Consider the following 26,278-nt stretch of genomic DNA (forward strand, 5'->3'; position numbering starts at 1 on the left):
GTACAGAAAAAGAGGGGACGCCCCACTGCACAAGCACTTTTCAAGTTTCTGATTTCGATGTATTGGATCTTGAGTAAAGCAAATCTCACACTCTATAGCTCAAAGTCAGTGTGAGAGGGCACTGCCCGAGAGCACGGATAGAGAAAGGAAAATCTGTGGCCATTCTTGCTACCTCCCACAGCTGGTCAGGAAACCTGGCAGTCTGAAGGCTCAAGTCAGCATGGACTTAAGATGCAGGATCCTCAGGGTGCTGCCATCTGAATAAGTCAGTTCCCACCGTTTTCCTGCGCTGGAGTCAGACCCAGACCGTTAAAGATTTCCAGCAAGAATCTGGCTTTGCTTCGGTCATACGCATCATCTACATCTTGATGAACAGTCCATGAAGACTTGAATGAGAGGGGGGAAGTTCAATTGTGAAGGCGTTACCCGAAGTAGCAGGAGAAGAGCAGGTAAAACGACATTCCTTCCCTCCATATCATTCACCATATTGACTTTGTCCTTCCCCTCTGAGCCATGTGGGCTGACTTTAGTGACAGCAAAAGGAACTGTCTCAACCCATTACATGAACAACAAGAGAGTTAAAACATTGGATTCAAAAGACACTTGCGATAGGGCGGCCGGATCGCTCAGTGGTTAGAGCGCGAGCTCTCAACAGCAAGGTTGCCGGTTCAATTCCCACATGGGATGGTGGGCTGCACCCCTTGCAACTAAGATTGAAAATGGCGACTGGACTTGGAGCTGAGCTGCGCCCTCCACAACTAGATTGGAGAACGACTTGGAGCTGATGGGCCCTGGAGAAACACACTGTTCCCCAATGTTCCCCAATTTAAAAAAAAGACACTTGCTATAAAGCTAGTGATGACGCTGGCATGGCTCAAGACCTCACAGACATTCCCTCTTCTATCATTGCTATGTAGTCGTTGGGCACCGGGAGTAATGCCAAGAAAGGGATGTGAAGAGACTGGTGTTTGTAATAGGTCGTATAATCTTAGGCTCTGGCAGCAACTGAACAGGTATTTGTTTAGGTCGGTTTCATAATTTCTGCAGAATTTGAAGACTGGTTTTAAAACTTTCTAGAAGTCAAGGAGGGCTAGTGCTGATGTCATGTTTAGCTAGATTCCAGGCAACAGGGAAAGCCTGAGATGATTTGTTAGCATGGCCATCAGGGAGCTGGGGCATGAAGATTGAATTATTGCCCAAGTAATACCAGAGTTTAAGGGAATAGTAGATCCTTATTTGCCAAAATACCTTTCCCTTTGGTCTGACAAGCAAGGCCGTTTTTCTGGTTACAATAGCCCACTCTTACAAAGGGCAAGGAAGGGGTGATTTCTGTGTGTGTGTGTGTGTGTGTGTGTGTGTGTGTGTACCTATGCTAAGTATTTGAAATATGCCTAGTGCACTAAACCAGTTTCCTCTAAATATTTGGTCATGTTTTTCTAAAGCTTTGATTATGATCCTCTAATATTTGTATGTTTATTTGTAAGTATGCTATCTATATTATAAATTTACTTATAAGTTACAAACACAGTAGGTATTTTAGTAAATGTTTTATAACATATAAAGAAAAATTAGCAATGTTTAAAGGATGGGTTAAAAAGTGAACAAAACGAGAAGTTCTGCCAGTTTCTTCCCATACCACAGTGGCTCATCCCATATACCAACTTGGGTGCACTCCCCCACTTTGGGGACTACTTGTCTGGAATATGAAAACATCATAGACCTGCCCAGCAATTACAAAGGCAACTCTTAGTACTAGAGGGATAATAGAAAGTTGGGTGTTCTGTCTTGACCCAAGTGTACTCACGATTTAACAGTTCCCTTATGTGGTAGATTCTAGTACTGCTTTGTTATAGTCACAGTGCATTTTGAATGCACACTCTTATATTCCTTGTAATTCCCCAGCCTTGGGGGATTTATCTCTGCAATAATTGTGGAAATACTTGGACTCATGAAATCATAACCTAAAACAAACATTCTTCTCTTTTTCTCCATCCCCTTTTCCCTTCCTTCCACTCTTCTCCCTCCTTTCCTTCTCGCTCCATCAGACTGATAATATAACTTCAAAGGCATTGTCTCTCCCCGCTTCCTCCCCTCCCCTCTCTTTTGCTTCCTTAAGAAGACTGAAATAATAATATTTACATATTTTTTGTGATAGCTAATGTTTATTACACACTGGGCCAGTTAAATTCAATGTTCGTTAATGATCTCATTTATCCTCACAGCAACCCTATAAAGGAAGTATTATTCACCTTAAGAATTGAGAAATATTGAGGTTTAGAGAGAGTTAAGTAATGTTCTCAAGATCTCAGTTTTCTAATGGCAGAGCCAGGTCAGTCTGACCCCAGAGCCCAGTCGTGACCCTCTATAGCCTATGGTGGCACAAAACAGGCATGGAGACCAACATGGGGCCAGGAACTCAATCCAGCATCAGTATAAGCCGCAGTGCAGCTAGCCTTTCCCTAATGGGTCTGCTATCCACCCAGGAGACACTAGTATATATATGCTGAATGCTGTGGGTGCTGTTGCAAGTCAGGACAAGTACTGAGTGTGTGAATCATCTGGAAATAGTTTTTTACTCTGTGTTTGCCTGTCGGTTACCTACTTTCGGAGGTTTCTGAAAAATTTGAGGGGTTCAGGAGTACAAATGAATCTCTGCCTACCTGCTAGAATAAATCTGTTGTCATGCTAAGAGATTATCTTAATTTGATATGTTTACAGCTTATAACTTGCATCTCCCGTTAGTCTGTCAAACTGTCTCATTTGATCTTGGTAACTAAAAGGAAGCTGGACAAGAACTGAAATGAAATTAAATTACCAACTCCAAATTCAATTGAAAGAGGTGGCTTACTGCATATAGAAGCTGTTTGGTTATTTTGTTGTTATTTCTGGAAAATCCATATAAAGAGCAATGCGCTTTGAGAAATGTAGGTGAAAGGTAATCATTTGGAGAGATTCTTTCAGCTGGTCGGATTTGCTCTTCACCTTTCTATACTCTTAGCCCAACTGATTATACCCCCTGTACCCAACAGGCTTTTTCAATGTTTCCTGGAAGCTGTATTATAATCTGGCAAAGTTAACAAATGGAAGATAAACAGGCTTGATACAGACTCAGAACACCTGCTCTTCTCATCCCCAATACATGTGTACACAAGCATATGTGCGAGAGCCCCCCAAATTCTCTTTCTTTGCCCTTACCATGAGCCCCTGACCAAATTTGCAGAATTTTTGGAGAAGTAGCAGTTCCCATCACTGAGGTTCAAAATGATCAGACTTTGAATGTGGTCCACAGTAGACCGGCTCTACTATGTCACTGTTTGGGGACTATGAAGGGTAAGAAGGCATTGCTGTGTGTGCTTTGAGGATATAAGCCCATTAGGATAAGACACTTCCAGGCAGGTGAAGTGCCTGGAAGAGACTGATGAGACTCCTAAGCTCCACTCCCAGAAGAAGTGGGCATGGGTCCATGCCCGTGGTGCAGGCAGCCGTGCAGTGGCTATCAGACTTACAAGGATATGTAAAGAGGATGGTGAGTTTCAGCTCCACAGGGGCATACACCGATCGGTGGGACATTAGTGTCAGTCAAAAGTAGACCCATGTATCGAAGGGAGTAGAGAGGGAGATGACAGAGCCATCAGTGAGACTGAAACTTCTAGGTTCACTTCATTTGGTCACTGTGACATCCTCTCTGTGGCATAGCTGTTTTCTGGTTACTCCCCAACATAACCAGGAGGATCATCAAGCCCTAATCCTCGGGTGCACCCAAAACTTAGTAAACCTGGTTATTTTCTCTGTCTCTAACTATTGCAGTGAAGTAAAGGTAGTGAGGTGTGTCTTTGCCTCTCTTGGAAGTTCCAGGACTTGGGGATTATCTTACACAGCCTGAAACTGGATTTTACCTGCTCGCCCAAGAGTGATGAGGCTCTTAGCAACTGAGATCTCTGACCAATTGTCACAGCAGTGTTCAGTCCCTTTGAAACCCTCCCTTAGGATACACTAATTCACCCTTAGTCCTTCACTAAATTCCAAGAACTTCCCCACCCCCTTAGGCATCCAAGGGTTCCTTGGATCTTACAAGCGTCCTGGGTAATTGCTGGGGTGTATCCTCACATGGTAACCAGGTGAATAGCGAGTGAGTACGTAGAGACACACACAGGAATGACACCTTCACTGTGGCAGGGGGACAGGCAGTCCTGATGAGTCACCTGTCGTGGTCGCAGTAAGGGCGTGGGCACTGGAGGCCTGCCACCATTTCTGGGAACTTGCCCAGTGCTCCTCCAGGCAGTCCTTTTCTTGGTCCCCAGCCTGGCACTTCCTGAGCATAAAAACTATGGTCAACTCAGAGTCAGAATGACGACCCTTTTTCTCCTCTTGCCCCGACTATATGTTCCCTTTACAGTAACTTCTGGATGCTCTTCCTTCTCATCTAAGCTCCTGAACCAAAAGAGACCTTTCCACTTCTTGTCACCCTATAGAAGAGTTTGATGGTCCATCCCAAAGAGCCCAGGCTGTAGGAACCCCTCTTTGTTCACTTCTCTTTAGTTGGCTTGGAATGGGGTGTCAACTGTTCTTGATAGGGATTCCATCAAGTAATGGTAAGTTGTAACCGTAGTTTGATGGATTGGCTTCTTTACTTTGGGGAGATCTCTGACCATATAACTTTACCAGCATCAAAGCATCCTCTCTCCAGGACGGTGCTAGGACAGATGAATACATTCAGACCCTTTGACTCTTCTTTTTATCAGTGTATTATGATGAATCAGTAGATCCCAGTGTATTTTATCCAAGTTAGAAGCTCCCTTGATAAAGTTCAGATGACTAACTCCTTTCACCCATACACATTCACATATCAGGGATGACATCACCTGACTTGATGCCCAAAAGCTTCTCTGTATAAATGGATGTTAATCCTTGTTTAGTCAACTTCTTTTCCCCACTGAACAATGTTCCTAGAAAGTTGAATGTCAAGATAACTCTTGCCAATCTCAAAAGTAATGGGAAAAAGTAACCAGATTTTAGCTTAGTGAACAAGCATCAAGAAAATAACCAGAGTTAGTGGAAAACGTAGGACTTGATTTTTAATGTCACCTTGGGGAGTTTACTTAATCTCACTGAGCCTCAGGCTGCTCAGCAAAATGAAGGGGCAAAGTTTTATTATTTCTAAAATCTCTTCAAATCCCAAAATGTTGTGATCTTTGTTCCTCTTTTCACTTTACAGATCACTCCACACATATTTAAGTGCCTACTGTGTATCTGAGGCTGGTTATACAGTTGTAAGCATATGTTCTTGTATATAATAACAGTGACTGCTATCTTATGCTGAGAAAACTGATCTAAGATATTTGTTCTTGCCACTGCTAATGAATTCGAATGAACAAATCTTTTTTTTAATTAGTTTCAAGTGTACAAAACAATGTAATAGTTAGACCTTTGTCATTTATATCCCTCACACAGTGAAAACCCCCCGCCCCCCATCCACTACCCTTCTGACATCACACACGGCCCCTACATTTCTACTGTCTCTATTCCTAATGCTGTATTCCACTTCTTGTAAATATATATATATATATATATATATATATATATATATATATATAAAATCGTAGTTGACATTCATTATTGTTCAGCTTCAGGTGTACAGTGCAGTGATCAGGCACCTACATCTTCTCTGAGGTGGTCTCCCTAATGAGACAAGTGTCCATCGGATACCCTACACAATCTTTACAACACTATTGATTACATTCCCCAAATTGACTTTCGTAACCCCGTGGCAATATTGTGGTTACTGATTGTGCTTTCTAATCCCCTCACCTTCCCCCTAATCTCCACCCCCCGCCCCCCCATCTAGCAGCCCTGTTTTTCCTCTATGTCGCTGAGACTGTTTCTGATTAGTTCGTACATTTATTCTTTCCTTTAGATTCCACATGTAAGTGGGATCATATGGTACTTATCTTTCTCTGTCTGACTTATTTCACTTAACATAATGTTCTCTAGGTCCATCCATATTGTTGTAAATGGTAAGATTTCATTCTTCTTTATGGCTGCGTAATACTCCATTGTCTAAATGTACCACAGTTTCTTAATCCAGTCATCTACCGATGGGCATTTCAGTTGTTTCCATTTCTTGGCTATTGTGTATAGTGCTGCAGTAAACATAGAGGTACATAAATTTTTTCAAATTAGAATTTTGGATTTCTCCAGATAGATACCTTGGAGTGGAATTGCGGGTCATAAGGTAGTTCCATTTCGAATGAACAACTCTTAATAAGATTTTTTGCGTTTATCATTTTGTTAACAAATTGGGTTAACACATGGGGGAAGAAGATGACAGAATATCTGCTAAATTCAAAATATCATAAAAACTCTTAATTTTTTTCCCCATAGTGCTTACTTTTTCTTCAATTTGGTGGCTTTTGTTACCATTATAATCATTATTTAATCTTTTGGGAATTTAAAATAGATTGTGGTTTAACATTAAAAGAATCCACCATTTCTCTTTAGACACTAACTAGGAAGCTCGCAGGTACTGAAAATCATCCTGTGGTGTAGCAGGAGATCTTTATACATGGCTTTTGTTTGGCAGCGGCCCAATATAATAAAAGCAATTTGGAGGTAGCAAGTAGAAGAGAGAGTAATTAAAATAATGCTTGATTTTTGTTTGGGGTTTTGTTTTAATAAGTCAATAAAATGGAATTGTGGGTGATAGTTCATTTTGTTCTGGAGATAATTAGTTTTTGCCTATTTCTTACTGGAGAAATTTCCTGCCTTTTTTTTTTTTTTTTAAACCCCCTCATTATTTCTGTTATCAGCCACACCAGTCATAAGTGTCTTAGGAAAGATCTAACTGATGCTTTATCAACATGCGCTACAGCTAAGCTGTTTGTTTTCTTTCTCTAAAGTTAATTAGTAGGAGTAATAAAGATATACTATGACCTTTCATTATTTCTTTATTTGTAAGCAATACAGAATTTTTTAAAGAAAGAATACAGATTTAAAAATTTTTTAATCATTTCTTACCCAACATGAGATATTTGTTTTTCACATCAAAACGTTGTTATACTCCAAAGTTTTTTAATACGTAAATACATTATATCATGGAAATGTATCATTCTAGTAGCAGCAGTAATAACAGTAAGAATAATAGCAGCTAACATCTACTGAACATTTATTATTTGCCAGGCACAATTCTGCTAATATCTGTATTAAATTTTCCCAGTAATCCTGTCAGGTAGGATTTAATATTTTCCTAATTTCATAAATGGAAAAAGTGCCATGCAGATAAATTAAACAACTTGCCCAAAGTCTCATGGCTAATAAGCTGCAGATATGGAATGGAAACCCAGACAATCTGACTCCAGATTGTAGGCTCTTGTTATTATTCAGTCAACAATATAGTGTATCGTGATCAGCTTCCATGTGAATAAACATGCATCAATAGCTTTGTCTTCAGAGCTCTGTGGGATTCCATTTTAAGGGTATCACAATTTTTTTGATATGACCAGTCTCCCATTATTGGGCATTTAGGTCATTTCCAATTTTTCAGTGATAAAACACACCACTCTATACATAGTTGTATGCCTGTCTTGTTCTTTCCTTAGAATAGACTCCTATAAGTAGAATTCTTAGTCACAATTTTTTGAGACTTTTATACAAAATTTCAAATTGACCTCTAGAAAGATTTTTTTATCAGAGTGTAAGTTTACCCATGTCACCAATGATGATTATTCTTTTTTATCTCTTGGTCTCTATGACCTATGGAGAATTGTATTTATTGTTTTAGAAGGTTAAACTTTATTTCCAATAGTTATTGGACATTTACATTTCTTCATTAGTAAATTGTCTGTTCTCATCCAATTTTTTTGTGAAAGTGTACCCATTTTTATTAAGTATACACTGTCATTACATATTAAGTACATTAAGTTTTTATCACATGTGATGCAAATATTTTCTCCCCCAAATTTTCTGTATAGATGTTATTTTTTATATGTGAAAGTCCTAAAGAAAAAACTTTAACATATGACCTAACCTTTGTAAAAACAATTGAAGATTTTTTTCAGTCATCGGTAAATAATGCAAAATAAGAGCTCACAAGAAAGGAAGTCAATGTTAATAAAGGATAAGTTTTTTTAAGTAGTATTTGGCAGTCCTCGGGTTCACCTCAAGAAATGCTTTATCTTACAAATTGGTAGTCATGAGGATGTCAAATACAATATGGGGAATATAATAAAAAATGTTGTGAAGATTATGTAGGGTGTCAGATGGGTACTGGACTTATCGGAGGGATCACTTCATAGATCATATAAATGCCTAACCACTGCACTGTACACCTGAAACTAATATAATATTTAATGTCAACTATAATTATATACACACACACACACACACAAATATGTATATGGTCACAGGATGTAAAGTACAGCATAGGGAATATAGTCAATATTATTGTAACAGCTATATACGATGTTAGACGGGTAGTAGACTTTGTGGGGTTATGACTGTGAGAGGTATAAATGTCTAATCGTTATGTTGTTTTGTGAACCTAAAACTAATTGAAAAAAGGGAGGGAATTTTCAATTCTCTATCTTATCAAAAAAATGCTTTATTTTCATGTGAACTATGGACTACTTTTGCTTTTTATCTATAAAGTGTCTTTATTATGATATTTTTTATTTATAAATGACTTAATAGTAAAACAAATTATCACTTTCAGAGATTTGACCTATAATCCACTACCATCCCAAAGTATGGATTTTTTTTTTTTTTAATTGGGGAATATTGGGGAACAGTGTGTTTCTCCAGAGCCCATCAGCTCTAAGTCATTGTTCTTCGATCTAGTTGTGGAGGGCACAGCTCAGCTCCAAGTCCAGTCGCCATTTTCAATCTTAGTTGCAGGGGGCACAGCCCACCATCCCACGCAGGAATTGAACTGGCAACCTTGTTCAGAGCTCGTGCTCTAACCAACTGAGCCATCTTGGCCGCCCCCGGATGGATTTTTTTTTTTTTAAGACAGGTTGTAATCACAAGAGATGAATTGCCAAAAGAGAGAAAATTTTGTAACAAAGTCTTCTGATACTTTTTAATGGCTGTCAAAAAGAATATAGAATCTCTAGAAATTAATTTTTAAAAATTCCCCTCCAAGTATAAAGACCCTTCATTTAAATTGTGAGTCTAATGCTTTAAAACTATCCAGGACTTGGTGTGATTTTAAATAACTTGGTTTTAAAAAAATATTTATTGTAAGAAAATTATCCTCAGTGGAGACAAAGACCTTTATTTACTTATTTGTTTATTTTCCTTCTGTTTTGACTCGGGAGAGGAAGATGAGAAATGCGATTTTGGGGATAAGATTCCCAACAGAAGGGAATCCTTTGACAGTTTTGGCAGAGAGCCACCTTTAAAGGAAGAGGCTTGAGCTTGTTTTAAACTGGGGAGTGGTGATAGCTCCAAGGCCAAAAGGATGTCCCTGATACACTGCCAGACTGGGTGGGACAGCGACATTACAAAAACTCTGCAGAGAACCTTCATTAGAAATGGATGCATGTTAAGATACGCCCCTTTTCCAGTTCTCTAAGGAAGATCAGTTACCGTTCCAAGGAAGTGATTATGTTTTACTTAAACATAATCTTAAACATAAACTTAAAGGGCCACATTGTTCCCTTTAGCCTTCATCATCATTGCCTTCACCATCATCATCATCTTCACAACAACAATAATAATATAGTAGTAGTAATACATGAAATATAAATCCTACAAACCAAGGTTGTTTCTGACCCTTTTCCCTTTATTTTCCAGAAATAAATCCACCGCAGTGGATTAACGATTAATTTGAATGATAATGTCATCTTTAATTTTAAAATGCTTTGAAATCCTTTTGTGGTGCTATACATGTAGAAAGTACGTTTTGCTCATTGTACTTCTGGGGTTGGTGTGGATATGTATGTGTACTCATGTATTCAACCTACATTATTGAAACTGATGTTTTTTAGTAGAGAGAATTGCTATTTGTTTGAACAAATATGTTTGGAAAGATGAATGACAAGCCTGCCATTCTATCCACGTGTAATTATATTTGCAAATATGTGTGGCAGTGCTGATTTGGTATGGTTAGAGGTAACATTCATGAAAGTTTACCAAGGTGGTCAGAAAACGGAAGCATTTGAGTATCCATTTCTCTTTGATTCCAAATCCTGGCAGTGAAAACAGTAGGTGAAATGGTGGCAAAGATACCCGAACACATTACTCCAGAGACAGAGAGAGTGGAAGAACTGCCCCAAAGCAAAGTTTCTGTTCTTACACATTCAATCAACAAACGTAGTGAGTTTCTACTCCATGCCAGATACAGATTTGTTTCCTGTGCTATTCCTTCATCAGAATCCACTCCTCCTTGCTAACGGCCGCATTTTCCACTCCCTTCCCAGCAGACACACACAGGGTTTTTATGCTACTGAGAAGATTTGAATCTCTCCACATGAAAACTCAAGTCCTATAGCTCTTTCCTTGAATGCCTTGCTAGGGTGGAGTTTTATTTGTAATAACTTTTTTTTCCCTTAAAGTAAATAAACCCCAAGATAGAAAGGTATCTTAAAGAAAATAGAAGACATTATATCATGAACATTTTCTCATGTTACTGAATACTTGTAAACATTTAAATAGCTGGGTATTATTCTATTGTATACCTCAATTTCTTAACATTCACCCAAAACTTGGTTCACAAGTTGGATTTATTTCCTTGAGTCATTGTTTATGAACACGTGTAAGATCATTAATACTTGCCAGGCCACTTTCAGAGACTTTGTAGCAATTTGCAATCCCATTAAAGTTCTGTTTACTATTCATATCATAGCACCCTTATTCTCTTTGAAAACTAAAAACTTTAAATCTTCACTGATTTTTTTTTATTTGCATTTTTCTTATTACTAGTGAGATTGGACATTTTTTCACAGGCTTATTAGACATTTTTAGTTTCTTTTCCCTAAGTTGTCTGTATATGTCCTTTGCCTGTATTTCTATTGGAGTTTTTGTATTTTTCTTATTCACTTGTATGAACTTATTTCATATTAAGGATGTTAACATTTTGTCTTTACTATTTATTCATTACATTTGGGGGGAAAAAATCCCTCCAGTTATATTATTTGCAATCGTATTATTACTTGGAGCAGATAACTTGTTTTATTCAATGAGATCAGCTGTATATCATTTTGTGTATGAAGTGGTTTTCAATGTTTAAAAATTAAGGATACATTCTTTAGGGCAGAGTAAAGAAAACATCTATTCCACGAACATCTATAAAGTAAAGGGAGAATGTATAAGAGTTAAATCGCAAGGGACCTTGATCCTACCAGTACTTGTGTACCAATAGACTGGTTTGCATTCTTACTGTCGTTTATATATGGCCCCACTAGTGTGTTTATTACAGAATTATGAGATCTGTGCCCAAACTAAGCATTTGAGACAGGTAATGAGCTGCTTTGGAATTTACTGGATTTCAGCTAAAATTCCAGTCATCCCTCATTCCCTCACCTCAGTTTCCCATACCTCCAGAGGCCCTGGATAGCAGCCCTCATATGTTCTTCTTTTCCTTTTAGACAATTCTTCCTCACTCCAGGAAGATGAAGAGGTAGAGATGGAGGCCATCAGCTGGCAGGCCAGCAGTCCAGCCATGAATGGACACCCTGCCACTCCAGTGACCTCTGCTCATTTCCCTAGCTGGGTCACTTTTGATGACAATGAAGTCAGCTGCCCTTTGCCACCCATCACCTCTCCCCTGAAGGCAAACACACCACCTAGTGCATCTGTGATCCCAGGTGTACCTTATAACTCAACTGGGTCATTTAAGAAGAGGGAACGCCCCAAGAGCACTTTAGTGAACTTCTCCAAAGTTCAGAAGCTGGACATTTCCTCCTTAAACCATCCGCCTTCCATAACTGAAGCTCCACCATGGAGGGCAACCAATCCTTTCCTGAATGAGACTCTACAGGATGTACAACCCTCCCCTATCAACCCTTTCAGCGCTTTCTTTGAGGAGCAGGAGAGGCGTTCCCAAAACAATTCCATTTCCAGCACCACAGGCAAAAGCCAAAGAGATTCTCTCGTTGTCATCTACCAGGATGCCATCAGTTTTGATGACTCAAGCAAAAACCAGTCACACTCTGATGCTGTTGAAAAACTCAAACAACTCCAAATTGATGACCCTGATCACTTAGGTAATGCGACACTAACTGATGATGACCCAGGAGGCTGGATTGAACTAGGCGACCACCTGCCTGCTTCAGCACTGTCCCAGCCCAGGAATGGGTGGCCAATGATGCTAAGGATCCCTGAGAAGAAAAACATCATGTCCTCCAGGCACTGGGGACCCATCTACATCAAACTGACAGACAGTGGTTACCTGCAGCTGTATTATGAGCAGGGCCTAGAAAAACCATTCCGTGAGTTTAAGCTGGAGATCTGCCACGAGATTTCTGAACCCCGACTCCAAAACTACGATGAGAATGGCAGGATCCACAGCTTGCGGATAGACCGTGTCACCTACAAGGAGAAGAAGAAATACCAGCCCAAACCTGCTGTTGCCCACACAGCAGAGAGGGAGCAAGTGATTAAGCTGGGCACCACCAATTACGATGACTTCCTGAGCTTCATCCGTGCAGTTCAGAACCAGCTCATGGATCTGCCGGTGTTGTCGATGGACTTGAGCACGGTCGGCTTGAACTACCTTGAGGAGGAGATTACAGTGGATGTCAGAGATGAATTCTCTGGCATTGTGAGCAGAGGAGACAGCCAGATTCTCCAGCACCACATCTTGACACGGATCCACATTCTGAGTTTCCTGTCTGGGCTTGCGGAATGCCGCTTGGGCCTCAATGACGTCCTCATCAAAGGGAACGAAATCGTTTCCCGGCAAGACATCATGCCGACCACCACCACAAAGTGGATCAAGCTCCATGAGTGCCGTTTTCATGGCTGTGTGGACGAGGATGTATTCAACAACTCACGGGTTATTCTGTTCAACCCTTTGGATGCGTGCCGCTTTGAGCTGATGCGGTTCCGGACAGTATTTGCTGAGAAGACCTTGCCTTTCACGCTCAGGACGGCAGCAAGCATCAATGGGGCAGAGGTGGAGGTGCAGAGCTGGCTAAGGATGTCCACCGGCTTCTCCTCTAACTGTGACCCTCTCACTCAGGTTCCCTGTGAGAATGTGATGGTTCGCTACCCTGTGCCCAGTGAGTGGGTGAAAAACTTCCGCAGGGAAAGCGTCCTGGGAGAAAAGTCTCTGAAAGCCAAAGTGAACCGGGGGGCCAGTTTCGGCTCCACTAGTGTATCTGGCTCTGAGCCGGTCATGAGGGTAACTCTGGGAACTGCCAAGTATGAACATGCCTTTAACTCCATTGTATGGAGGATAAACCGATTGCCCGATAAAAACTCAGGTAGGTGGAGACTTCCCGTCTGTGAAAACCACCACACAGTTGCCAGCGAGCTGGCATCAGAGTGCCACATGCTATTGTTATTCCCCTCCGAAGTGCTGAGTTTTGTTGTGTGATGGGAATGGTGATGGAGGGCAGGGGGGACCCAGAAGAGTAAAAGTATTTGAGTGAAGTAAGTAACAAACAGGGATGACCCAGTTTACGGCCATCTTTTTGCCCCCTTAACTATCGCATTTCTTCCATAAAACTGCATTATTCTCTTCAGCTGAGCTGCTAAGCGGCTTTCCAGGACAGCTTATAAATTGGTATTCCTTTCTGACCCACTAAAGTATGGTCTGTGGTGCTGGAAGCTATCCGTTTTCAGATCCTAGTAGAAGGCTTCTGGGTTCTGAAGAGACATCTTTTCAACTCTGCCCTCGGTGTAGGTAAAAAGGCCAGTTTATGGCGAATCATATGTACAATACAGGTGAGGAGCAGATTTGTAATTCCAGCCACCCTATGGCAGGCCTGTGAATCACAGCATCTTGAACTCAGAGTTGGAATCGGGGGATGGGAAAGAGGAGAGATGGCCTCTGACCTAGCCAGGATGTGAAGTTCCAAAACAGCTGAAAGTCCATCAGACAAAAAGTAAAGGAAGGAATGTTCGACTTAAATAAAGAAAGAAAGCTTAACCAGCCCGAGCTGGCCTGCTCACAGCTATCAGGGGTGCTTTTGAGCTTGAGTGGGCCCAGAAGGCAATGACTTGCCTCATAAGTCCAGTGAGACTTAGTGAAAGGACAAAACTAGGAAGTAATCAAACCAGCTCTAGCAGCCTTATTTATTACAGTAAGTCTGGGTGACCCCAATGGCAGTCAGTAAGCCCGCAATCCTTTGATCTTTTAAACCACTTCTCTTCTTGTTTATAAGAATCTTGGCTCGTCTGTTAACAAAAGTGGATAAGTTAGCTGAGCACAAAAAATAAGGTTTGGCAAAACTCTTGTTTGAAATTTCTTCCTCGGATGCAGATATTCTTCTTTCCATTCTCAGTATTAAATCCTAATAGTGTGTTCAGAGTCTTCATTTCCTGTTCTGAGTGTGGAGAGGCTGTGTTATCATACTCTAAGTGTAATATGATGGGATGGCAACAGACAGTATGATCTGGTCCGCTCTCCAGGCATTCCAAGCAGTGGACACACACCAGGCACTCTGTATCAGACGCTGGGTGTAGCGGTGCAAATTGGAGAGACAATTGGACCTCTGTGTCTGAGGCTGGATTTGCCACGCTCTATTTCTAAAATGACAGAATTTTTCAAACAAAGTCTTCCTAGCTGTGCTTGCTAATTCATTTCCCCTTAAACAGCACTATATTCCCTGGGGTGATAGCACAGTGATTTCTACCTCATCCGCAAGGCCCATCTGACGGAAGAAAGGAGAAATCCTGAATTCTCCTTTGGCACAGAGCCCTTGGGAAGAGAACAGAGGTGACAGGGAGAAAATTACTGTTTGACCTGCTAGACACTTGACATGGGAAAAGATACGGCCTCAGATTTATGTATATTGGAATTTTTAGCTCTTAAGTATACTAAGCATGGATTCAGATAACTTAATGTAGAACTATTGGATTTTTCAAGCTAGAAGGGGCATTTGGGGATAACGAACTCAAACCTTTTCCTTCTACATCTGAGAAAATTAAGGACCAGGAAGTGATATGACTCATCTGAAGTTACAAAGCCACATCCTTTTCGCAATACCACAGCTGCCTCTTAGTAGATGACACCAAATAGACACAAACTTGAAATACGAGAACAGAGATTTACCATTGCTGGTGGTATTCACTGTGCCCAGCCCCTGCTGCCCCCATCCAGTGCTCCATCCATGAAACCAGAGAATTGATGATGAGTTATTGGTAATTATACCTTTTCGGAACTCTTCTGTCTTGGTCATCAGACAGTCTTGTGAAGGTGCCTTTTACAGATTATTTTCCGCAATGCTCATACCTGCATTGTGAAGGAGGCCCGAAACTCTGCATGGCTATTCCCACCTGCGATGGCCCTGCATCCCTAGCCCCCAGCAGGCAGGGCGGTCACACCACAGGCAGGATGGGTCCGCAGGTTTGCACCTCTGGTTTTGCTGGCATCTCAAGCCTGCAGCCACAGCTGCTTTATCCCATTTCCAGCCACCAAAAGACTAACAAGCTGCCATTGAATTCCAGCAAGGCTCCGCCAGCAGGGTCCAGCCCAGCTCTGTGCATGTATAGTCCCCATCTCTTTGTCTTCTACCAGGACCCTGCCCATCCTAATTTCAGGAGTTTTTCTTAATCCTAGAAGGCACCAGAACAAAGCATCAGTTCTGTTGCTTTTCCAGATCATCCGCCATGAAACAAAACATTCTGTCCTCATAGGTAGCTTTCTTTTATGGAAAATGGAAATCTGAATTTTAATGCTAAATTTTCTCAACTTCATTAAGGAAGATGACATAACATGTGGGCTGATTACTATAAATTAAACTATACTAATTTTCAAAATTGCACTTCTCTATCTGTCCACCAGCCCTACACGTCCATTAATTAATGCTGGGAATCAAGAAAGAGTGTTGTTTTCTCAGTAGTCCAACAATGTGTAAATAAGGATAATTAGGTAAAACTGTAGTTCACGTTGCTATTGAATTAAATTAAGAAACTCCTTTACGTACTTTGTGGTGATCTAAATTTATGGCAGTACATTGAGAGGAGTTTGGGACATAATTTGGTGTCAGTCAGATCTGAGTTATATTCCCAGCACTACAATTTAATGGCTGTGTGCCCTCAGGCAATTTCCTTAAACCTCTCAGAAATCTCATTTTCCTCATCTATAAAATAGGGTTATTAATATCCAGCTCATTAAGAATGAAATTAGACAATGCTTTTAAGTGTTTAGCAGTCTCTGGCCTGTAATAAATGTTCAATATATAACGGCTATATAATTATATCTGTGGTACGCGATTTAAAAAAAATTGAATGGATTCATTTTCAAAAAATGTCATTTTTACTATTATATGTATCTTATTTAAATTCCTTTTCTAAAACCAGTGCAAATTTTCAATTAATTTCCCTGAGTATTACTCATTAGAAATAACCATTGAAATATCTCACATATGTGAAACACAGCAAAACAAATACTTCACTCTGTAATGTTTTCCTTGGAGAGAGGGTGTGTATGGCCTCATTCTCTGAGATTAAAAATTCCTGCCCAGACCAATAAAGGAAATTGAAATTGTTTATTTGGGAAAATTCAGATAACTAAAGGCTGCTTCAGATACATAATGAAATCAAAGCCATGTAACATTGTTTATCCACAGAGAGCTGTAAGGGGCTTCTTACAGCTGACTTCCTCTACAGCCCTCATCCCCCTGCAAACCTGGTCTTGCGGCTTGGGCTCTCAGATGAAGTGCTTAAAACAAATTGGAGTCAGACTGCTGGGTTCAGTTCTTAGCTCTGCCACTTTCTCGTATAATGTAATACTATGACCTCAAGAGATTGTTATGAACAGGCAGTGAGAGAATCTGCATGAAGCATTTAGCACAGTAGCTGGTACAGTGTGCTCAACAGATGGATCCTACATCAGATCGAATGACGACGACAGTTATCGTCTCAGAAATAAGCTCTAACTCTTTTCCCTCAAATATCTCAGAATTCTCAAATGCAAATCAAACCTTAAGTTTGCCATCAAAATATAGTAGAACTAGCTGTAGATTTGTGGAATTAAAGAACAGGAAGGGACTATGCTTGGCATTGTCCAGGCCACGCTTTCCTACCACTTTCCAACTCCCCCGCTTTACAGATAAGGGATTGAGGCCTGAAGAGAATAAAGGACTTAGGTGTGGGGTCTCTGCCACGTAGCAGGAGAGCTGGAAGTCGTACCCAGCTATCCTGACTTTAGTCTGTGTGTGCTCTCCAGTGGACCCTATGCTTCCCTAATAAAAATGTGCTGTTTATATGGGCTTTGTCGTTGATTCATGCCTTCACCCTTAGAAGCATGCCAAACACATTTTCTTTTTTAAATAGGAAATGCTATTAAGAAAATTCAATTCATCTTTCAAAGGAAATCAATGATTTTGCTCTAGGTGGCTGTCACTGATGTTTTATTAGGTGCTAAGTGCTGATCTCTTTCATTCCTTTCTGCTAATCGATAGCCCCTATTTCTTAGTATTTGTGCTGTGTTCACATATCACTCAGACCCGAGCTGGCAGAATAGCCTCTGTTTCTCAGGCCATGGTTTTGATGGCTAGGACACCGGCTACTATTGATATATTCAGATAGTGTTATATCGAAGGATCTCAGGCACATGTCGTGTGATTTCTGCTGAGGTAAATCCTCTGCTCAGTGTTGAAACCTCTGGAAGACTTCCAGGCCTTATTTGTTATTGAGGTGGCTCATCTTCCACTTTCTCCACAAAGAACCTGATCTCTAGCTTCTTCGTCTTTGTTTCATAGCTTCTGGTCACCCGCACTGTTTCTTCTGCCACCTTGAACTTGGCTCTGACCAGGAAGTGCCTTCCAGATTTGCCAGTCACGTGAATGTCGAGTTCAGCATGCCCACAACTTCTGCCTCGAAAGCTGCTGTAAGATCCATCTCCGTGGAAGACAAGACTGACGTCAGGAAGTGGGTCAATTATTCCGCACACTACAGCTACAAGGTAGCCTGGGGAGGCACCTGGCACACGTTTCCAACTCCATCTGTTCACCCCTGTACCCTCTGCCCCTCTCATTCCTCTTAGCAGTGCCTGCCTTGGAGGAGGTTCACCGTTGTACGTAGCCTTGAATGAGTCTGCTCTGATGTAAATGAGTAATCTCTCTAGTGGGCAAGAGAAAGGTTGGGAGTGGGGGAAAGAAGCTGATGAAAGAGGAGAATAGAATGTGTTTCCATCATCATGAACAGCAGCAATAAACATGAGTAATGGGGTAAAGGGGTTATTGCTACTCAGTCATGATAGTATATGTTGCAGAGTAGTGATCATAGAAGGAAGTGGAGGGGAGTGTCAGGAACGGCTAACCCAAAGCATATTATTTCAGTTATAGAAGGCGATGGAGTGGATCTGAGTGAAGTTAGGACTCAGATGACCTGGTCACTGGGCTGTAACAGGACAAAACTCAAAAGCCAAACCAGCTATCATAACTGTAATTGGATTAGGGCCGTGCAAGGAGGAAACCGAACTGGGAGTGTTCTGACATGAACGGTGATTATATCCTGAGGAGTTAGAAGTTCAAAAGGAGATTAAATGCCAAAGATGGAAAATGGAGGTTACCGAAGAAGGATTTTGTGAAGTAGTTTAATAATTTTCTATTCTTAATAATAGCCTTAGATTTATACGATGATTTTTTTGTCTAATTGCTTCCTTAGTTGTGTGATCTACCAAGAAGAACAAATCCTCCATCTTGTGGCCAGAAAAAAAATAGCACTTTCCTCAAATAGGACCCTGGTGGACTCTTCTGTCTGGAATTGTTTCCCGTGTCATAAACATCCAAAGTGTTGTTGAGGGGAACAGCTTTAATTATGCAACTCCCTTCTAGAAACATTCCCTATCTGACATACAAAAGGTTTCAGTTGAAGTGTGTCACTTTCAAGGCAAGATTAATTGATTCATCCCTTTATAATTACAGTTACAGTATTTTGCAGAAGATATAGGTAGAACTGTAACCACAGCAATACTTACCAGTTTGGAGACTTTTTAAAGAGCAAATGTAATGGAGAGTGTCAACAACCAAAGGCAAAGGAATTCATTCATTTGATAAACCTTGTCATTGTCTGCCGTATGCCTACATTATTGGGCTGCAGTAGTGAATAGGGCCAGCCCTTCTCCTATGGAGCGTGTGGTGTAGTGTGCTGGGTACCGCGGGAATATGGAGGGACGGCGCCTAACTCTACCTAACGAGTCAAGAATAGCTTCATAGTAGAGGTGATTTTTGAGCCACTGCGCAAAGCAAAGAATAAGAATTTTCCAGGTGGGCTGTGAGGGAGAGGGAATTCGAGACCAAGCAAAGAGAACGTGCAAAGAGAGAATCATAATACACGTAGGGCCAGTGATTCCAGGGTGGCTAAAGCCCAAAACATTGACAAAGAATCTATACCTACTGAGGTATTCTCTTCGGTTATTTATTTCTTGAGATACTTTTCTTTCTGATATTTCTCTCCAACTTTTATTCTTGGCAGGTGGAGATTGAGCAGAAAAAGAGTTTGAAGCCAGACTTTGAAGGAGATGAAATGGAAACTCCCAGGGAGTGTGGGGTCCAGTGATGAGGCCCTACTGCCGGGGCCTGACCCGAGTCCCCATAGGATGTCTTCCCGAATAGCTGAAGTTCAAGTCAGTACCTGCCATGACTCCTCCACCTTGGGATCAGTGTACTGGACCCTCCTGTTTGTGGTTATCTCCATTTTAACAGGAAACCCTGAGGTGGTTGCTTTGGAGAGGCTCTGATGTGCCTGAAGCACCTGGCTCACCTGACTTTTGGAGCTCGTTAATTACGCCTCCTTCTCTCCGCTCTGCTTAGCTCATAGCACTTGGGTGTGGTTTGTTGTGGTTCCCAGAGTCAGGAAAAGAGCCTCCTACTTTGGTGTTGGCATGATTTCCTTCTGATGGTCTTATGTCACTTACATGAGTTTCTAGAAAACACAGTCTTGAGAAGTTAATTAATTAAGAACCCATCTCTGTCACTCCCTTTAGAAAAGGTTCAGAAAAGGTACAAAACAAATTTCTTCTTTGGGTCTACTAGTCCTTTCATAGGTGTCTCCATTCTTAAAATAGTCACACTATGCAGTAGCAGTTTTCGAGGCATTTCTCTCTTGGTTCTATATTGTGTTGATGGAAACACTTTTTCCATCTCTCTAAGGTTTCAGTCACAGGGTTCACCACTCTGAGTCACAATTGACAAAGGAAAAAAGGCACAATAGGATCTCTAAGATTAGCCCCATATTCTGCGAAGGGTGGCTGTTGAAGGGAAAGCAAATTTGAGTTTATTTTTCTTCATTCTGGAGAAAAGAGACATTAGTGGTAAAAGTATACTCAATTTAGGAGAGAGCTCCGATCTCAGTGAATTCCCAAATTCACATTGAAAAAGGTAGGCCATTTCTGATTCCTGAAATAAATGGATATATACCTATATATCTATGTGGAATACCTCAGGCATTTGTCAGGGGCATTTAGGAGCTCTTTTTATACCTCACAGCCAATTGACAGTGCATATCTCTTTAACTCAAACTTTACAGGAAGTGTATGCTGAAAAGATGATTAAAGCTGTGGCAAAGCTAAGCTTATATGACCTTTTCCCAGAAATTCAGGGTTTAATAATTACAGTATTGTAATAGATCTAAAAGGCAGAAGACTCTAGGGTAGAGATGGGGGAAAGCCATGTTTTTCTAACGTTGGGCACATTGACCCCTGATTCCAAGAGTCTGGGACAAGCACTCTACTTTCCCTTCATCCCTTCCTGCTTACGTTCTAGACCTCTGCTTCTTATTTGTACTTGGGTGTTTTCTACTATACAAGGAACTACATCAGCCATCCCAAAGGGGACACCTGCTTAGTAATTTAAAGGCAGCTTCTATCTGCCTTTCTATTTCGCCATGTAAATTGAATCAGAGGACAGAAAGCACGCTTAGCAGATTTGTAGATGACATAGAAAGACATGTATCCAGTCTATTGACGAGCAGATTCGGGATTAAGTTATTCGATGAATATTCATTGAATTCTAACTATGTACTGACACTAAGCTATAGAAATCATTACAGTTTTTTGAAATACGTAAGCATAAGACTGAAACTAAAAGGATGAAATTGAACAGGCATTAATGAGAAACTACATTCTGAGTTTTTTTTAAAATGCAACCTTCTAAGTAGAGAGTGGTGTACGTATGTGTGTATTTGTGGAGGTGTGTGTTTATATGTGTGTGTTGATGGGAAGGGTGATAGAAAGTACTGGTTTCACAGAAGTTCATGTAGAAGAAGCATTTTCTTCGGGAAATAGAAGTTCAATTTTGAATCAGGAGTATATTGTGGTTATTCACAAAGGTAATGCATTCAAACTGTGGTATTAGAGGTCCAGGGAGCCCTGCATGTTGCACTGGTAAGTCTACATCTGGATGGAGGGTTGGGTTCCATTCTGGGTACCATGTGTTAAGAGAAACATTAATAAATTGATTGTGTCCAAAGGCAGGTGGCCAGAGTTGTAAAGGGTCTGATTAAATAAGGAACAGGGGACTAGATCCCGTGAAGAACAGAAGGTACAGCTGGAAAGGGAGTGCAGAAAAGGAGAAAATGGTATGATAGCTGCATTGAAATTTCTGTTGAGCTCTAAAAAGGGAGAAGAATTAGACTTATTCTGTGTAGCTTCAAAGGGCAAAAATAGGAACAAAGGGGACTTTTATAAATGACAGATGTTTGCTTCAATATAAGAAAATGTTTTCTAATAAGAATTGTTTTAAAGAGGGATAGACTCAAGCAGTAAAATTTTCTGCTGCTGCAAATGCCCAAACAAAGTTAAAATAGTCATCTATTCCAGATGCTGTGATAAGGTCTCTTACAGTGGATTTGAGCTGGATGACTACCAAGATCCCTTCTACATGTAGGTTTAGTTTCAGTAGTAATAGTACTCTGTAACTCTAGTTATTTTTTTCTTTGATAAGTGGTTTTTCATGCTCTTTGAAATACAGTGGGGTCCCCCAGAGGTCTTCATCAAGTGAGGGCTCCAAGGCATAGCCCATCCCCTTTTGTACTAAAGGCATATGAGATTCCTCATTGAAACACCGAAATGAATTGAAGAGCTGGCAAAGCGAAGGTCATTCTGGTACCTTTCTTATTGAAGATTAGCATCTGGACAGCCTCTCAAGATCTCTGCCTCGCCTGCTAGCATCATGTGTACTACTTCTTGGACACCCCTACCACTCCTCACCTGCCTCCCCCTTGGTTAACTCTCACTGTCTTCATGCTTTCACTTGGACGTGTTTTGTTTTTTTAAAAACCAAGGGTTTGGCATATCCCTTTCATGCTATCTATGCATTCAGCAAGCAAATTATTATTAATCTTGAAAAACTTACCACCTTGATCTCATGAAATGTGTTTTCCTTCTACTGTCTTGGAGAAACTGATTATTGGTAGCATTTAGGGGTTAGAGAATGTAACACTATATATTTTCAGCCCTTAATAGCCTACATACAAAACACAACTGGGTAAATTACCTTTTTCATGTGCAGATTCTACGTCTGTCACGCTGGATTTTGTGTGTGTGGTCACAAATAATCCATGTCTGTGTTATCAATAATGTGAAAATATTAAAAGTTAATTCATTTTACCAGTGCATAGTATTTCTATTAGAAAATTAACTAGATGTCACATATCAACAGCTGTAATTTCTTTTGAGCCTAGTGGCTTACTTTGTGACTTCATAGTAAGAAGATTAGAAAAGTCCTCATTATAACATGTCAAACAAGAGAATATGAGGAATTTCGTGAGGGATGCGTTAAATCCCCTTTGCCACTCTTGTAAACATTTTGCATTTCACTTATATTAAATATTATTCTGGACAGTGGGATTTTTTTTGTTTGTTTGTTTTTTATTTGGTTTTATCACCCTTCTCTACCTTCCTGCGTTATTGGCAGGGCTCATAACCCTTGAGAACATTTTTTATGTAAAATATTTTTTTTTTGAAATGAGAGGAGTTTCTATTCAAATCCAGTGAGTGGGTGAAGGCAGGAGTTTACTTCCCTAGAAATTCACATTCCCAAGAAATGTGATCCATGAAGGCAAGGAATGTATCTTATTTTTTGTTTCCAGTACTTAGTAAAAAGCTTGGAATATAATAGGTTCAGCCACCTTAAATCCTTGCTGGTGAGACAAATATATGTTAATGAAATAAAGGGAAATTACTACGTATTCAATACATGTTTGCCCAATGAATATTGACCCTGAAATTCTAAGACTGTTTAACTCTTACTTATCGTCAAATACTTATATTAAAGCAAGCCAACTTGCTTTTATTCCCTGGAAGACTTCAAATAATATCTCTTTCTTTTCATTCCTGCCTCCACTGTCAACTAATGATAATTGTCAACACTTAATGTGCAGCTGAATTTAAACTATAATGTATTTTATTCATGTTGAAAAAACATTGTTGTGCCCAAAGATACAGCAGTACAGATGCTGTCCATAGTCAAGATTATTGATTCAGTTTTGTTCCTGCAAGTCAGAGCTGTGAGGAGTCTGAGCCTTGCCCATTGGATGTTCAGTGGGAGAAGAAAGCATTTGGTGGAGAGCACAGCCAGTCTTGGTATGCTAGGTCTTTTTTTTTTTGCCACAATAGTAACCACTGACCAATGTTACTGTGTATTTCTTTTGTCACCACAGTAAGATGGAGGTCTGAGATAAGGCTAAAACTCGTAAAATGAAATCATGATTTCAGAGCTGCTTTTAAGTCACAGAATAAGTTTAGTGGTGGGAAGGCAGAGAATGATCTGAATTTTGTTCTTAAAAGCCTCGGGAATATTAAATTGATTTGAGTAGGAAGCACTGCCATCTAGCCTACTTTTAGAAATTCTCCCCGTTGGGAATGGTAACCTTAGCTCTTCTACAAAGGATGGTGATAAGTTAGTCCTAGCAGATCTACAGTTTAGATTATATTAAGAATGCAATTTAAGAGAAAATTGAAACAAAACTGACCAAAAACAGTATTGAATCCACAGAAAATATCATCTAGAAAACAAATCATCTCTGACACTTCACTACCAAGTTCCATCTAAACCATGACAGCTCTTTATATAAAATTAGTCATGGCATTCTCACCAAGTTCCAACAATGTTTTCATTCCCCCCACCCCACCTTTGTTCCACCTCCCCTCCCCCCACTCTGGTTCAAGCCATTGTTTCTCAGTCTAGTTGTGTAGGACACAGCTCCCTGGCCCATGCTGGTATTGTAAGCCTTGCACTCCCGCCAGTCAGCTGCTCACGGCAGCTCATGGCAGCCCAGCTCCAGAGAGAGCTGTGTTCACAATCTTAGCTGTAGAGGGTGCAGCTCACTGGCCCATGTGGGAATCGAACCAATGACCTCAGCGTTAGGAGCATGGTGCTCCAACCCCCGGAGCCACCGGGTAGGCCCCCTAACAATGTTTTCTACACATTACCAATGTCTAGGCACCAGTTCCGACAAATCACCATTTCTTCACCATTTCTTAATTATTCTCTTTGTAAATGAAACTTGCTTTGGATTTTCTGACTCATATTTATGTATTTAAGGAATTACAAGTGAACAAGGTGTATAAGACAGTTATAAATGTAGAAAATAAATGTGTGTATCAGTAATATTTTCCCATTTGTTAGCTAAAGCAGGAATATGGAATTTCTACATATCTTCTAGGGTGCCTTAGCAATTCTGACCGGGAGTCAGAATTTGAAGGGGAAAAAATTTATCTCTGAACTTGCAATTCCAGAGCTGTAAAGAAATCATTCATACATAGTAATATGCTTGGTAGTGACTGGAAAGAAGCTGATAGCAATTGTATGTAATGAAAAGCTATAAAAGAACAGACTCAAAAAATAGAATTCCAATATGCAAAAATATTCATATTGAATATAAATGAGATTATAGGGAGATGACAGAGACAGCACTAGCCATCAAACCTCAAAATGCTTGAACTAGAGGCCATCCCTTAAAAGTAAGGAGTTCTAGGAAAAATAAAAGATTGCATAGCAGAGATAAACAATGGTTAATTAATTCAACAAGTACTTATGAAGTGTCTACTCTGGTCAAGGTGCTACGCTAGCAGCCAGATTCTCAAAGGGGAGCTAAGAGCAAAGGACACTGAGGGTTGTTGGGATAAAATTGGGGTTTCTGTGAATCTTTAAAGGACATAATCATGGATACAATCACGATTTAAGTGACTTGCTGTTTTCCCAATTGGGCTTCAGTAACTGCAGCTAAAAAAGTGAGGAAGTTGGACTAATTGTTCCCTTAGGTCAGGGGTGTCCAAACTTTTTCCAACGGTTTTCACCAAGGGCCATATGAGGTCAGGGGTGTCCAAACTTTTTCCAACGGTTTTCACCAAGGGCCATATGCGGTAAAATACACAAACGGCCGGGCCACTCACTCGAGGTGAAGTACGTATTGCCTCACCTGGTTTATTTAAGGAAACTAAATGTATTTTTGGAATTTGCTGCCGGCCAATTAAAAATGGATTGTGGGCCACAGTTGGCCCGCGGGGCGCAGTTTGGACACCCCTGCCTTAGGTCCTTTCCACTTTTGTGGATCATTTTATTAGGTTGGTGCAAAAGTAATTGCCGTTTAAACAGTTAAAAATAATTGTTAAAACCGCAATTACTTTTGCACCAACCTAATACAAAATACCCTTTGTTGCTCTTGTCAGTGATACCTCATGTCAACAGGACTTTTCGGAGATAGTCTTAAGAACCAAGAAATTTTAAAATTTGAAAATTGGGTAAATCAACTGGCCCATCTTTTCATGTCTCTATTCTTTACCAATCTGCCCAGACAACAGAAAAACCCTGCAATCCTCCATTTTGTAGTTGCCTCCAAAACATAGATTAAAATGGAGGATCAAAAGGATGGTGAAGATCCGTTGGAATACTGCTCTGGAAGTTGCACAGGCATCACTCAGCACATCAGTGGTGTGAGTGTGAAGAAGAGCAGAAAGGTCTCCAAAATGGATATTGGATTTGGGTTCTAGGTAAAGCAAAAGAAGTTTTAACGCTTCCTGGGAACTGAGGAGCCACTTTGGGATGATCAACGATTTGTAGATATGTCCTTTTATATGAAAGACTGCAGAAATTGAAGGAGGAAAAAACGCTCAGTAAACATGCTGACTAAATTATATACATTTACTCAGTTTCACTCAGGTGCCCTC

At 40.4% G+C, this 26,278-nt stretch overlaps 1 protein-coding gene across 2 annotated transcripts in view; it reads left to right on the forward strand.

Moving 5' to 3' along the window:
- The window catches only part of STON2 (stonin 2), a 128,407-nt gene extending 102,999 nt beyond the window's left edge, over positions 1–25,408 (forward strand). For both annotated transcript variants that reach the window (XM_033109591.1, XM_033109592.1), the window contains 3 exons: positions 11,583–13,421; positions 17,868–18,070; positions 19,585–25,408. In XM_033109591.1, the coding sequence (XP_032965482.1) occupies positions 11,583–13,421; positions 17,868–18,070; positions 19,585–19,668 (2,126 nt within the window). In that variant the 3' untranslated portion in view covers positions 19,669–25,408. The remainder of the gene's footprint in view (positions 1–11,582; positions 13,422–17,867; positions 18,071–19,584) is intronic.
- The last annotated feature ends 870 nt before the right edge of the window (positions 25,409–26,278 follow it).

The sequence above is a fragment of the Rhinolophus ferrumequinum genome, chromosome 6 (assembly GCF_004115265.2).
Source record: "Rhinolophus ferrumequinum isolate MPI-CBG mRhiFer1 chromosome 6, mRhiFer1_v1.p, whole genome shotgun sequence".
Classification (NCBI taxonomy): domain Eukaryota; kingdom Metazoa; phylum Chordata; class Mammalia; order Chiroptera; family Rhinolophidae; genus Rhinolophus; species Rhinolophus ferrumequinum.